This window comes from Heterodontus francisci, chromosome 9, assembly GCF_036365525.1.
Source record: "Heterodontus francisci isolate sHetFra1 chromosome 9, sHetFra1.hap1, whole genome shotgun sequence".
Classification (NCBI taxonomy): Eukaryota; Metazoa; Chordata; class Chondrichthyes; order Heterodontiformes; family Heterodontidae; genus Heterodontus; species Heterodontus francisci.
The window spans coordinates 53201879-53213906 of record NC_090379.1 but is presented as its reverse complement, the minus strand read 5'-3'; the positions used below and the strand labels follow the sequence as shown (position 1 = coordinate 53213906).

Here is a 12028-nt window from a genome sequence, read left to right as displayed (position 1 = left end):
TCTCACCACCAGCCAAGCTACGTCTTGGTGCTTGTTTGAAAGTTCTGGTGATGAGGCATTCCGCCAAATGACTTTGACGGTCTGCTTGGGGAACCATCCGACAGGATCCACCGTCTCCTTTTCCCGTAGGGCCTTGAGGACATTCCGTGCAGACCACTGCCTGATGGACCGGTGGTCAAAGGTGTTTTCCCGCAGAAACTGCTCCACGAAGGATAGGTGGTACGGCACGGCCCAACTGCATGGAACGTTCCGCGGCAATGTGCCCAGGCTCATCCTTTGCAACACCGGGGACAGATAGAACCTCAGCACGTAGTGACACTTGGAGTTTGCGTACTGGGGATCTACACACAGCTTGATGCAGCCGCACACAAAGGTGGTCATCAGGATGAGGGCCACGTTGGGTACATTTTTCCCGCCTTTGTCCAGAGATTTGAACATCGTGTCCCTCCGGACCCGGTCCATTTTAGATCCCCAGACGAAGCGGAAAATGGCTCGGGTGACTGCCACAGCGCAGGAGTGGGGTATGGGCCAGACCTGCGCCACGTAGAGCAACAACGTGAGTGCCTCGCACCTGATGACCAGGTTCTTACCCACAATAGAGAGAGATCGCTGCCCCCACATGCCCAACCTTTGTCGTACCTTCGCTACTCGCTCCTCCCATGTTTTGGTGCACGCCCCGGCCCTTCCGAACCATATCCCCAGCACCTTCAGGTAATCTGACCTGACGGTGAAGGGGACAAAGGATCGGTCAGCCCAGTTCCCAAAGAACATGGCCTCGCTCTTGCCGTGGTTAACTTTGGCTCCTGAGGCCAGTTCGAACTGGTCGCAGATGCTCATCAGTCTGCGCACGGACAGTGGATCCGAGCAGAAGACGGCGACGTCATCCATGTACAGGGAGGTTTCAGCATGAGTGCCTCCGCTGCCTGGGATTGTCACCCCTCTTATGCTCGCATCCTTCCTAATAGACTCAGCAAAGGGTTCAATACAGCAAACAAACAAGACCGGGGAGAGAGGACAGCCCTGTCTGACTCCAGATTTGATCGGGAAACTTTCCGATTCCCACCCGTTGATTGAGACTGCGCTACTGATGTTTGTGTAGAACAGTTGGATCCAATTGCAGATTCCCTCCCCAAACCCCATTTTGGAAAGCACGTCCATCATGTAGGTGTACAATATCCTGTCAAAAGCCTTCTCCTGGTCCAGGCTGATGAGGCAGGTGTCCACCCTCCTGTCCCGTACGTAGGCGATTGTATCCCTGAGTAGCGCGAGACTATCAGAGATCTTCCTGCCGGGTACAGTACAGGTCTGATCGGGGTGAATCACCAACTCCAGAGCAGATTTGACTCGACTGGCTATGACTTTGGACAGAATCTTGTCAACATTAAGCAGTGAGATGGGCTGCCAATTTCTGATTTCTGCCCTCTTCCCCCTTCTGCTTGTAAATGAGGGTGATGATGCCTTTCCTCATGGATTCTGACATGCTGCCGGCCAGGAGCATACTCTCGTATACTTCCAGCAGGTCCGGGCCGACCCAGTCCCACAGGGCCGAGTACAACTCTACCGGTAAGCTGTCGCTCCCGGGAGTTTTACTCGTCTCGAAGGACTCGACGGCCTTTGTCAACTCGTCCAGAGTTAGCGGCTTGTCCAATCTCTCCCTCCTGTTGTCATCTAAGACCTCTGTGATAGATGACAGGAAGGACTGGGTGGCTCTGCTGTCTGTGGGCTTTGCGTCATACAGCCCAGCATAAAAGGATTTGCTGATCCTTAGTATGTCGGACTGCGAAGACGTTACTGAGCCATTTTCTTCCTTCAGGCTGCTGATAACAGAGCTCTCTGTGTGTACCTTTTGGAAGAAGTAACGCGAGCAAGTCTCATCCTGCTCAATGGAGCGGACTCTGGACCGGAAGATGATCTTGGAGGCCTCCTTGGCAAAGAGCGAGGCCTGCTGGCTCTTCACCTCTTGGAGGTCCTCTTTGACCTCGACCCCCATTGACTGCAACCGGAGTAGATTTTGCATAATTTTCTGGAGTCGGGACATTTCCCTCTGTCTCTCTCTCGCCCTCTGAACACCTTAGTGGATGAAGAACCTCTTGATGTTGTCCTTGATCGCTTCCCACTAGTGAACTGGAGACTCAAAGAGGGGTTTCACGGTCCTCCAACCTTTGTAATCCCTTTTGAGTTCCTCAACGTTCTCTGGGGTCAGCAGTGTAGCATTGAGCTTCCACGTCCCTCTGCCAACCCGCTGGTCGTCCTGTAAGTGACAGTCGGCCAGTAAGAGGCAGTGGTCGGAGAAGAACACCGGCTTGACGTCGGTGGATCCGACCGTGACAGCACGGGACACAAACAGGAAGTCAATCCTGGAACGTGCAGACCCGTCCGATCTTGACCATGTGTATCTGCGCTGCGCTCCGTCTGCAGGTTTGCTGAAGACGTCGTGCAGTTTGGCATCTTTAACTGTTTCCATTAGGAATCTGGACGTAGCGTCCAGTTTGCTGTCGTCACTGCCGGATCGTCCAGCCGCATCGATGATTCAGTTGAAGTCACCGCCTAGGATGACCGGCCTGGACATCGCCAGCAGCAGAGGGAACTGCTGAAAGACGGTCAGCCGCTCGCTGCGTTGTACCGGGGCGTACACGTTGATCAGCCGGAGCGGAGCGTTGTTGTACATCACGTCTGCTACGAGGAGGCGACCGCCCACCACCTCCTTAACTTCGGAGATGGTGAAGTTACCTCCCCGCAGCAGAATACCCAGGCCGGAGGAACGGCAATCATTACCCCCCCGACCAGATCGATGGCCCGTGGGACCACCATCGCGACCACTGCCTGTAGGTGCTGAGGTGTGGTATTCCACACTCCTGCAGAAACAGTAGGTCAGCTTTGAGCTTGGCAAGGTAATCCAAGGTTGAAACACATCGCGTAGTAGATTTAATGCTACGCACATTAATGGAAGCAATTCTTACACCCATTTTTTAAAAGTTATTTGTTGCTTCCCATACCATTTGTCCTCGCTAGTCCCAGTCCTTCGGGATGTTCCTGCATACCCATCGTGTGCGCAAGCAGTTTCACGTTGGTTGGGCTCAGAAACCCCTCCTGCTTTTTCATGCAGGGTTTGTGCCGCTCGGGTGACATCGGGGGGGGTCTTGTAGGCAGAGGGGATTGGATTGTCCTCAGCTGCTTCCATCTGTTCCTCCTCGAAAACATCACTGCGTCCGGCTTCCTGGAGCTCAGGTGCGCCAGACGTGTCTTTGCTCCCAGTGTCCCGGAGCTGAGATGCGTTGGCCACGTCATTTCGTGTGGCGCATTGGGGGTGGGGCACGCCGGGCCCATCACAGCTTCCAGTGCCCGGGGGCTGGGATGCTTTATCATCCATCTCGGAGTTCTGCCGCCTCTTTTGAAGGGGCTGTCGTTCCAGCATTCCCCCGTCCAGTGAAGAGGAGTTGTTGCAGTCTGATTCAGAAGATAGCCTCCTCTTGCCACTGGTTTGGGTGGTGACTTGTTGCGCTTTGGGGTGTTTTTTCTTTGCGGGTTTCCTCTGGACCACTTGCCACTGACCTGAAGGTTGAGAGTTCAAGTCCCATTCTTGGATTTGAGCGCACAAATCAAGGCTGAAACTCCAGTGCAGCACTGTCAGAGAGTGCATCTTTTGGATGAGGCGTTAAGCTGAGGCCCTCGCAGGTGGATGTAAAAGATCCCATGCAACTATTTTTTTAAAAAAGAGCTGGTGAATTATCCCTCGTGTCCTCATCGATATTCATCCCTCAATCGACATCACAAAAAGCAGATTATCTGGTCGTTATCACATTGCTGTCTGTGGGAGATTGCTGTATGCAAATCGGCTGCTGCGTTTCCTACATTACAATACTTCAAAAGTACTTCATTGGCTGTAAAATGCTTTGGGGTATCTGGTGAAAGGTGCTGTATAAATGCAAGTCTTTTTTTGCTCTCCGACTTCTACTTCCCAACCAATTATCAGCCCATGTCACAAGGTTGCTTCCAATTCAGTGTACTTTCATTTCTGCTGTTCTCCTGTGAGGATCCTTGTTAGATGTATTGGTTGAGTGTCAAATGCTGACCAAGCCACTGACATATCCCCTGTTCTTTGAATAAAGGTATGGAGTCTTTTGCATTTACTTGAGCAGGCAGATGATACGTTTGTTTAATTTTTCTTCTGAAATAATGGCTTCTTTCAGTGGAGCCCTCAGTGCTGCATTTAAATTATGCTGAGCAAAGTTCTCTGCATTTTGTGGTTGGATGTCTATCCATTCATTCCTAGATTGGCCATCTAGAATTAAAATGTATTGTACATTAGGAATATTCCATACAACATATATTCTATCTTGGTAACTGGTGTGTTTCAAAAATATAATGGATTAATATCATTTGCACTGTATTTTTTTAAATTAAAGTATTCTCGTTTTTATTACAGGCAAGGAATCTACAGACTGGAGAGCTGGCAGCAGTTAAAGTTATCAAATTGGAACCAGGTAAATCATAAATTTAGCAAAAATATGCCTTGAATTTTGCATAAATCAAATAAAATGGGTTATTCTTTTATAGGAAAACTGATGAGATTATGTAGGGTAATTTTCTAAATTTGCAAAGATAAAAGCTAATTTTTGTTTCTTTGATTCTGCAGCAGCTTTGGCAAACATTTACTAATATGGTTTAATTTTGTAGGAAACCTTGTAAAATATATGGGGAAATGTACTTTACTAAATTTTGACGGGTACATTTACCTAAATTTAGTTCTTAAAGAAAATAGTTTAAAACATAAACTATGGCATTCCTAGGCATATTCAGTAATTTGTTAGAAAAAGGTATAGAGCGAGAAGACTGGCAGATAGCTAACATAATTCCTATATTTAAGAAGGGGGACAGCGCATGCCCAGTCAGTTTAATATCGGTGGTTTGAAAAATAATGGAATCCCTACTAAAGGATCAAATAGAAGAACATCCAGAAAGGAAAAATATAATGAATTGTCAGCATGGATTTTGAAAGGGAAAATCTTGTTTGACAAACCTTATTGAATTTTTTGAAGAGGTAACAGAGAATAGACAGTGTAAGTGCAGTAGATGTAATTAATCTGGATTTTCAAAAGGCCTTTGATAAGGTGTCCCATAATAGACTAATGAATAAGGAGTGAATGTGGAGTCAGGGGACAAGTGGCAGAAGCTGGCTTCAAGACAGCTAGATATAGCTCTTGGGTCTAAAGGGATCAAAGGGTATGGGGCAAAAGCGGGAACAGGTTACTGAGTTGGATGATCAGTCATGATCATAATGAATGGCGGAGCAGGCTCGAAGTGCCAAATGGCCTACTCTTTTATTTTCTATATTTCCAAGACGAAGTAGAGTGGGGATTTATTCAGAGTGGCAGAAGGTGGAAAGTGGTATTTCCCAAGGATCAGTGCTGAGACTACTGCTGTTCAATATTTACACTAATGATTTGGACTTTGGAATCAAAACTACAATTTCTAAATTTGTGGATGACACCAAATTTGGTGGGTGGGGGGGGTGGGGTGCGATAGTCAATGCTGATGAGAACTGCAACAACTTACTGGAGGACATTAATAAACTTGCAGACCAGTTGGGCTGAATGGCCTGTTTCTCTGCTTTTGATCCTGTAATTACCTGAACTTCAGGCCTCCTTGGTCTCCTTATGTGATGCTCTGATATACTAAATTATCTTAGGGAGATGATGGGGAAGAGGAACAGTTGTTTTGCAAACACTTTTGAGTGATATGCTGCAATAGTATCCAGTAATCAAGTAAAGATATTGAACTGTACCAGCTATGGCTAATCAATTGAATTGAGTTCTGTTTCACATGGATTTGCCATTAAATCTTTCTTTTACAAATATAGTACAATGTCTTTGTGACAAATATCCAATTGCAGGTACAGTAGGAAGCTGTAAGGCTAACTGTATTGATATGTGTAACAATTCAGCAGTCATAACCAGTAAACTAATGGCTTTAACTTAAGAGTGCAGTGTTTTTCCTTGAATTTGGCATATCATGGTTGCTACTTGATGAAACATTTCACTGGGGAATCAAACCTTATGTCTGAAATTACACAACAGATAAAAGGCTCCTGTAGACTCAACATAATAACTTGCATTTATATAGCACCATTAGCATAGTAAAACATCCCAAGGGACTTCACAGAAATATTATCAAACAAAATTTGACACCTAGCTACATGTGATATTAGGACAGGTAGCGATGGGTCTTAATGGAGGAGAGAGGTGTTGGATAGGGTGGGAATTCCAAAGCTTGCCATCTAGTTGGCTGAAGGCATGGCTGCCAATGACGGAGTGATTAAAATGAGGGATGTGCAAGATGCCTGACTTGGAGAAGCTCTGAGATCTCCGATGATTTTAGGATTGGAGGACGAGAAATAGGGAGGGGTGAGCCCACCTCTTTTCTCTTTTACTCTTACCCCCCCCCCCAATTCTTATGTTCTTGTATTCTTAGAAGGCCATGGATCGATTTGAAAACGAGGGTGAGAATTTCAAAATCGTGGTGGTGTTGGGCTGGGAGCCAATGTAGGTCAGTGAGCACAGGGCTTGGTGAGAGTTGGGATGTAGGCAGCAGAGTTCAAGTCTATGGAGGGTGGAAGATGGGAGGCTGGCCAAGAGACTAGAATAGTCAAGTGTAGAGGTAATAAAGGCATGGGAGGGTTTCAAGTAACTGATAGGTTGAAACGGACGAAGAAAAGCGACGTGATGGAAATAGAAGTAAGGCGGTCTTAGTGACGGCATAGATATGTGGTTGGAAGCTCAACTTGGGGTTAAATGTAATGTTAAGATTGCTAATGGTCTGGTTCAGCCTCAACAATGACCATGGAGTTGGTGGTGGGGACTGAAGACAATGGTTATGGTCTTCCCAAAATTTAGTTGGAGGAAATTTCTGCTTATCCAGGACTGGATGTCGGACAAGCAGCTTGACAGACCAGAGACAGTGGCAGGGTTGAGAGGTGGTGGCAAGGTAGAGCTGGGTGTGAATAATAGGGTACTGCAAGGATCAGTGCTGGGGCCTCAACTATTTACACTCTGTTAATGACTTCTCTGAAGAGACAGAGTAATGTATTTAAGTTTGCTGATGATACTAAGCTCAGTGAAAAGTTAAGCTATGGGATGCAGAGAGGTTACAAAGAGATATAGACAGGCTGAGTGGGAAACAAGATGACAAATGGAGTATAATGTAGGGAAGTGTGAAGTTGTTCACTTTGGTCATAAAAATAGAAAAGCAGAATATTTTTTAAAAGGTGTGAAATTGGTAAGTATTGTTCAGAGGGACTTGGGGATAATCGTACAAGGAACACACAAAGTTAACGTGCAGGTGGAGCAGGTTATTAGGAAGGCAAATGGCATGTTGGTTTTTATTGCAAGGGGATTGGAGTACAGGAATAAAAAGTCTTAATAAAATTGCACAGGGCTTTGGTGAGACTGCACCTGGAATACTGTGTGCAGTTTTTGTATCCAAATTTAAGAAAGGATGTACCACCCCTGGAGGCGGTGCAACAAAGATTTACTAAATTGGTCCCTGGAATGAGGGGATTGTACTATGATGAGAAGCTGAGTAAATTGGGTCTATATTCTGTGGCATTTAGAAGAATGAGAGGCGATCTGATTGAGACATACAAGATTCTGAAAGGGTTTGATAGGGTAGAAGCTGAGAGATTGTTCCCACTGGTCGGGGAATCTAGAATGCGGGGGCACAGTTTCAGGATAAGGGGCTAATCATTCAGGGCTGAGATGAGGAGAAATTACTACACTCAAAGGATTGTGAATCTTTGGAGTTCTCTACCCCAGATGGTTTTGGATGCTCCATCATTGAGTACATTTAAGGCTGGGCTGGATCGATTTTTGGTCTCACAGGGAATTGAGGGATATGGGGAGTGGGCATGAAAGTGGGATTGAAGCCCAAGATCAGCCATGATCGTATTGAATGGCGGAGCAGGCTCGATGGGCCATATGGTCTATTTCTCCTATTGCTTGTGTTCTTGTGGGTGTCCCTTACTGACATTGAAGTTAATTTGCCACTTTTTAGCCCATTTTCCCCATCTTGTCAACATCCCTTTGCAGCCTCTTTTTGATCTTAAAAGAATTAACTATGCCTCCTAAATATGTATCATCTGAAAATTTTGACACCCCTTCCTTTTAGGCTTAAATTCAAATTCAAACCACCACTCACTTCCAACCACTCTGAAAAGGTGCCCATAACTTCTGTTTTCTTTCTTCTGACCAATTTCTAATCCAGAAGCAAAATACAGCAGATTTTGGAAATCTGAAATAAAAACTGAAAATGCTGGAAATATTCAGCGAATCAGGCAACATCTGAGGAGAGAGAGAGAGAGAGAGCACGCTAACTTTTCAGGTCAATAATCTTTCATCAGAACTCTCTTGTATAGTTCCCACAAGGTGTGAGACAGTGATCAGAAGCACCATTTGCCTTGACAGCCACAGCATAGCCCAATTTCTAAACTGGTTTACTGTCCTTGCACCCCCACTTCCCTCCAAATTACATATCCTTTAATCTTCTAGAGTAATTCTTGCATGGTATTTGGTCAAAGGTTTTCCTACAACAAATGCAGTACATATGATTTATTTCCACATTTCATCTCCTTAAACAATTCCATAGGGATATTTGAACATGATTGTCTCTTTTGAAACTTTGGCTGGCTCCTCTAACTAGTTCTCCTAATCTGGCAATGTGCAGACATCTGCACAAACACACCAAAGGCCTTTAATACTGCAGCATGCAATAGTCTAAACTATTGCTGTTGCTCATGATTGCTGCACAAAATACTTGTCACCTAATAGTGATACTTTCCAAATTTACCTGTAGTTCATGAAACCTACGCATAAAGACAGGCTGCACAAAGTCTCCCATGTTTATGGAAAAATGAAAAGCACGGTAAACTCAAGAAATTAAATAATAACCAGTCATTTGCCACTGAGCACGTGTTTGTACCTTTTCGGTACCAAGAAACACCAGTATCATCCACTTGCCCAGTCAACATTGGTAAATTTCCAGTATCAAATAACAAATAACACTGCAATGTAGCTGGCAACTTGTTATAAGATTGTGCTAACATTCATCAACATTGAAAGAGCATCGGTACTACATTCTATATAACTGTAGGGCAGATTAGAGATCATCTTTGTTCATTGTATAGTAATTGAGTATTTAATTGTATTCAGGTAGTGAGCATTAATTGGGGATTCACTTGGACTCCTGCATATAGCAGACTGAAATAGTGGTTGTTTGGGAGGTGCATGTTTGTCTCTGTAAATAAAAGCTTATATGTAAAGATTAGGATCCAGTTCTATCCTTCATTGCTTGGCTATCTGAAATAAAATATACTTCGGTCCATAGTGGAGTCCCACTTCCTTTGCCCCACCCATAGACAATGCAGATGCCAACCTGCTTTATCTAATCACAACTAAATTGGATTGTGGTGGGGAAGGGAAAATACTGCTCTAAATTGGAGTGTGGAGGGGATAAGAAGGGAGTGGAGAATAAACTGCTTGGTGGAATATTGTTGGACCAAAGGACTGTACACAGATATTTAACGTGAATCACCAAAAGCATTAATTATCAGCTCCTAGTGACTGCATAAGTGAAACCTTCCTTTTTTTAATTGGTCAGATGTTTTGAATAGGGTTCCTCATGGTTGCATCTCTATTCAGTGTGGTAATCAAGGTTGTGCTGACGTATGTGACTTATCAATGGCTAAACCTAAAATAGAGCGGGCATAAAAGGTCCACTAAGCCTTGTAGAACTATTGTATCATACACTAGTTGCAAATTTAGGGGTTGTGTTTCTGATCCCCTCCTGGCATGGGAAATTTTCTATACTTCAAGTGTACCCTCAGTTTTGCAAATAAGAATCCAAGCTTTAATTTAAAAAAAAATAGTATTGAGTAAGCAAAATAAAGTGTTTTAATAACTTTTAGTTAAATAGTTTTGACTTTTTAAATTGCGAAGATTTATTTGATAAAAATTGGACTTTCTATCTTTTTTATGTATTAGATGTTAAAATGTAGACTTCTTTGCTATCGCATGTTTGGTTATGTATGTTGGCAAGGTTGCAAAGGGAAGTTCATTTTAATCAAGAATTGTTTGAGGATACTTTGCCGATATATCCATAAATGTAGTTTGACAGACATGTACTTTCTGGTAAAAGCAAAATGCTGGAAATCTGAAATAAAAACAAAGTGCTAGAAATACTCAGCAGGTCTGGCAGCATTTGTGGAGAAAGAAACCGTTAATGATTCAGACCTTTCATCAGAACTCATGTACTTTCTTGTGTGTAAAAGCATTCACGGCTATTTCATACAGCTATTTTATGTGCTATTGCATTGTTTACTAATATTCGATAAATATGTCTTCTGATCAGTTTAGTTGGGATGAAGATTCTACAGGCTCTGGGCACTGGAAAGTTGTGTAGCAGGTTGTTATGAAAGGTGCATTTCATGACTGCATACAAAAGAAAGGGATAGCTCTGCTGACTTTTAAAGTACTGTTGCATTGCAAGAAACTACAAAAGTCAGATTTCTAAATAGAAAGCATTAACTCCTTGATTGATCCCCATTCTCTCAAATGGTGACAAATGGACATTTGTCCTGTCATTTAATCAGGCGTCATTTTAATATTTGAGAATTTATAACCTCCTTGTGTTGTAGCCACTTGAAAATGAATGCTGCAACTTCATGTTAGGAAAATATCTGATGGCCTTGTCGCTGCATAGGGAAGGTAAGTATACACCTTAAAGATGTCAACATCGTGTAATTGATTGCCAGATACATGCATCTAAGCAAACAGTTGACCAGTTTCTCAGGTGATACAAACAATTGATATCCCCGTAATTCTTTGTGCAATATTCATAGCCATTGCAATTATGCCTTCAGAAGGTTCTGATGACAGAACTTTCTCAGTTTGACTATTCATTGCTTGGCAGATATCTGTCTGTCAGTCTGTGTTTATTTGTGATTGACTAAAGTTTTCAATCTTTGGCAGAAAAGTGTTACTCTGACAGGTAATAAATGAGTTGGGGCTAAAAGGCTGTTGCATGAGCATCCATTCTTGTGTAAAATTCCTCAATCATGAATGTTTAGTCCAACCAAAGTATTATTTGAGATCTACTAGAGACTTATTGGCCTAGATTTTGTGATTAAGAATAAAGGAGAAACTATCCGTGCTCACTGTTGTTAAAGAGTAAATCGGACAAAAACTTCCGGCGACGGCACTTGCCCATTTAAATGTGGAAACTGGGAAGTTGCTGGTCACGTTTCCCTGCTGCCCCAGAAGCATTGCTGTAACAGTATCTTGCTGAGGGACTCAACTTTGAAATATGTGCAATGATGCGACATTAGGGTACTTATCCGCTAAACATGCTAGGAAAGGTTAGGGCTTGTGTATTCAAGTGTTATTACATTTTTAATGGGGTGATAAGCTGTCTTCATTGTGAAAGAACTTCTCTGGCACTGAAAATTTACTTTTACAAGTGTGGAGTCTCATTCCTGCAAATTTTAATTATTGGCGATTTTTGAAGAATTAAATTCGGATTTTTTTTTACTTTGGCTGAATTGTATGGCCCCCAAACGAGTGGACTGGTGGTTGGGGGGGGGAGGGGTCATAAAATTGAGTGGGAGGCGCGGGTGGCTGTTCCGACACCCTCCCGCCCCCACAGCAATTTTATGTAGGGCGACGGTGATGAGAAATGGCCTGCCCCACCCCAGGCCAATCAAGGCCCTTAAGTGGCCAATTAACTGGCACTTAAGGGCCTCTTCCCGCCGCTGCAGGTATTTTACCCTCAGTGGCTGGACGGCAGAAGCCTCAAGAACCCCGCCTGGTAAAACCAGGCGGCTTTCTTGCGGGGTGGGGGGGGGGCGGCACTCTGCTGATACCTGTGCCCCTATCGCCCCCAGTGGGTTTGCCACCAACTTTTGTGGTTGAGGCTTCCTGCCCAATGAAAAATTCTGGCCTTTGTCTCTCATCACTCAGTCATATCTTTGTTTCCATTT

General features: G+C 44.1%; 1 protein-coding gene across 1 annotated transcript in view; it reads left to right on the top strand.

Annotated features, from left to right (window-relative positions):
• Positions 1-12028, top strand: part of map4k5 (mitogen-activated protein kinase kinase kinase kinase 5) — a 203058-nt gene that overhangs the window by 32834 nt on the left and 158196 nt on the right. The window contains exon 2 of the mRNA XM_068039086.1: positions 4427-4484. Within this exon, the coding sequence (XP_067895187.1) occupies positions 4427-4484 (58 nt within the window). The remainder of the gene's footprint in view (positions 1-4426; positions 4485-12028) is intronic.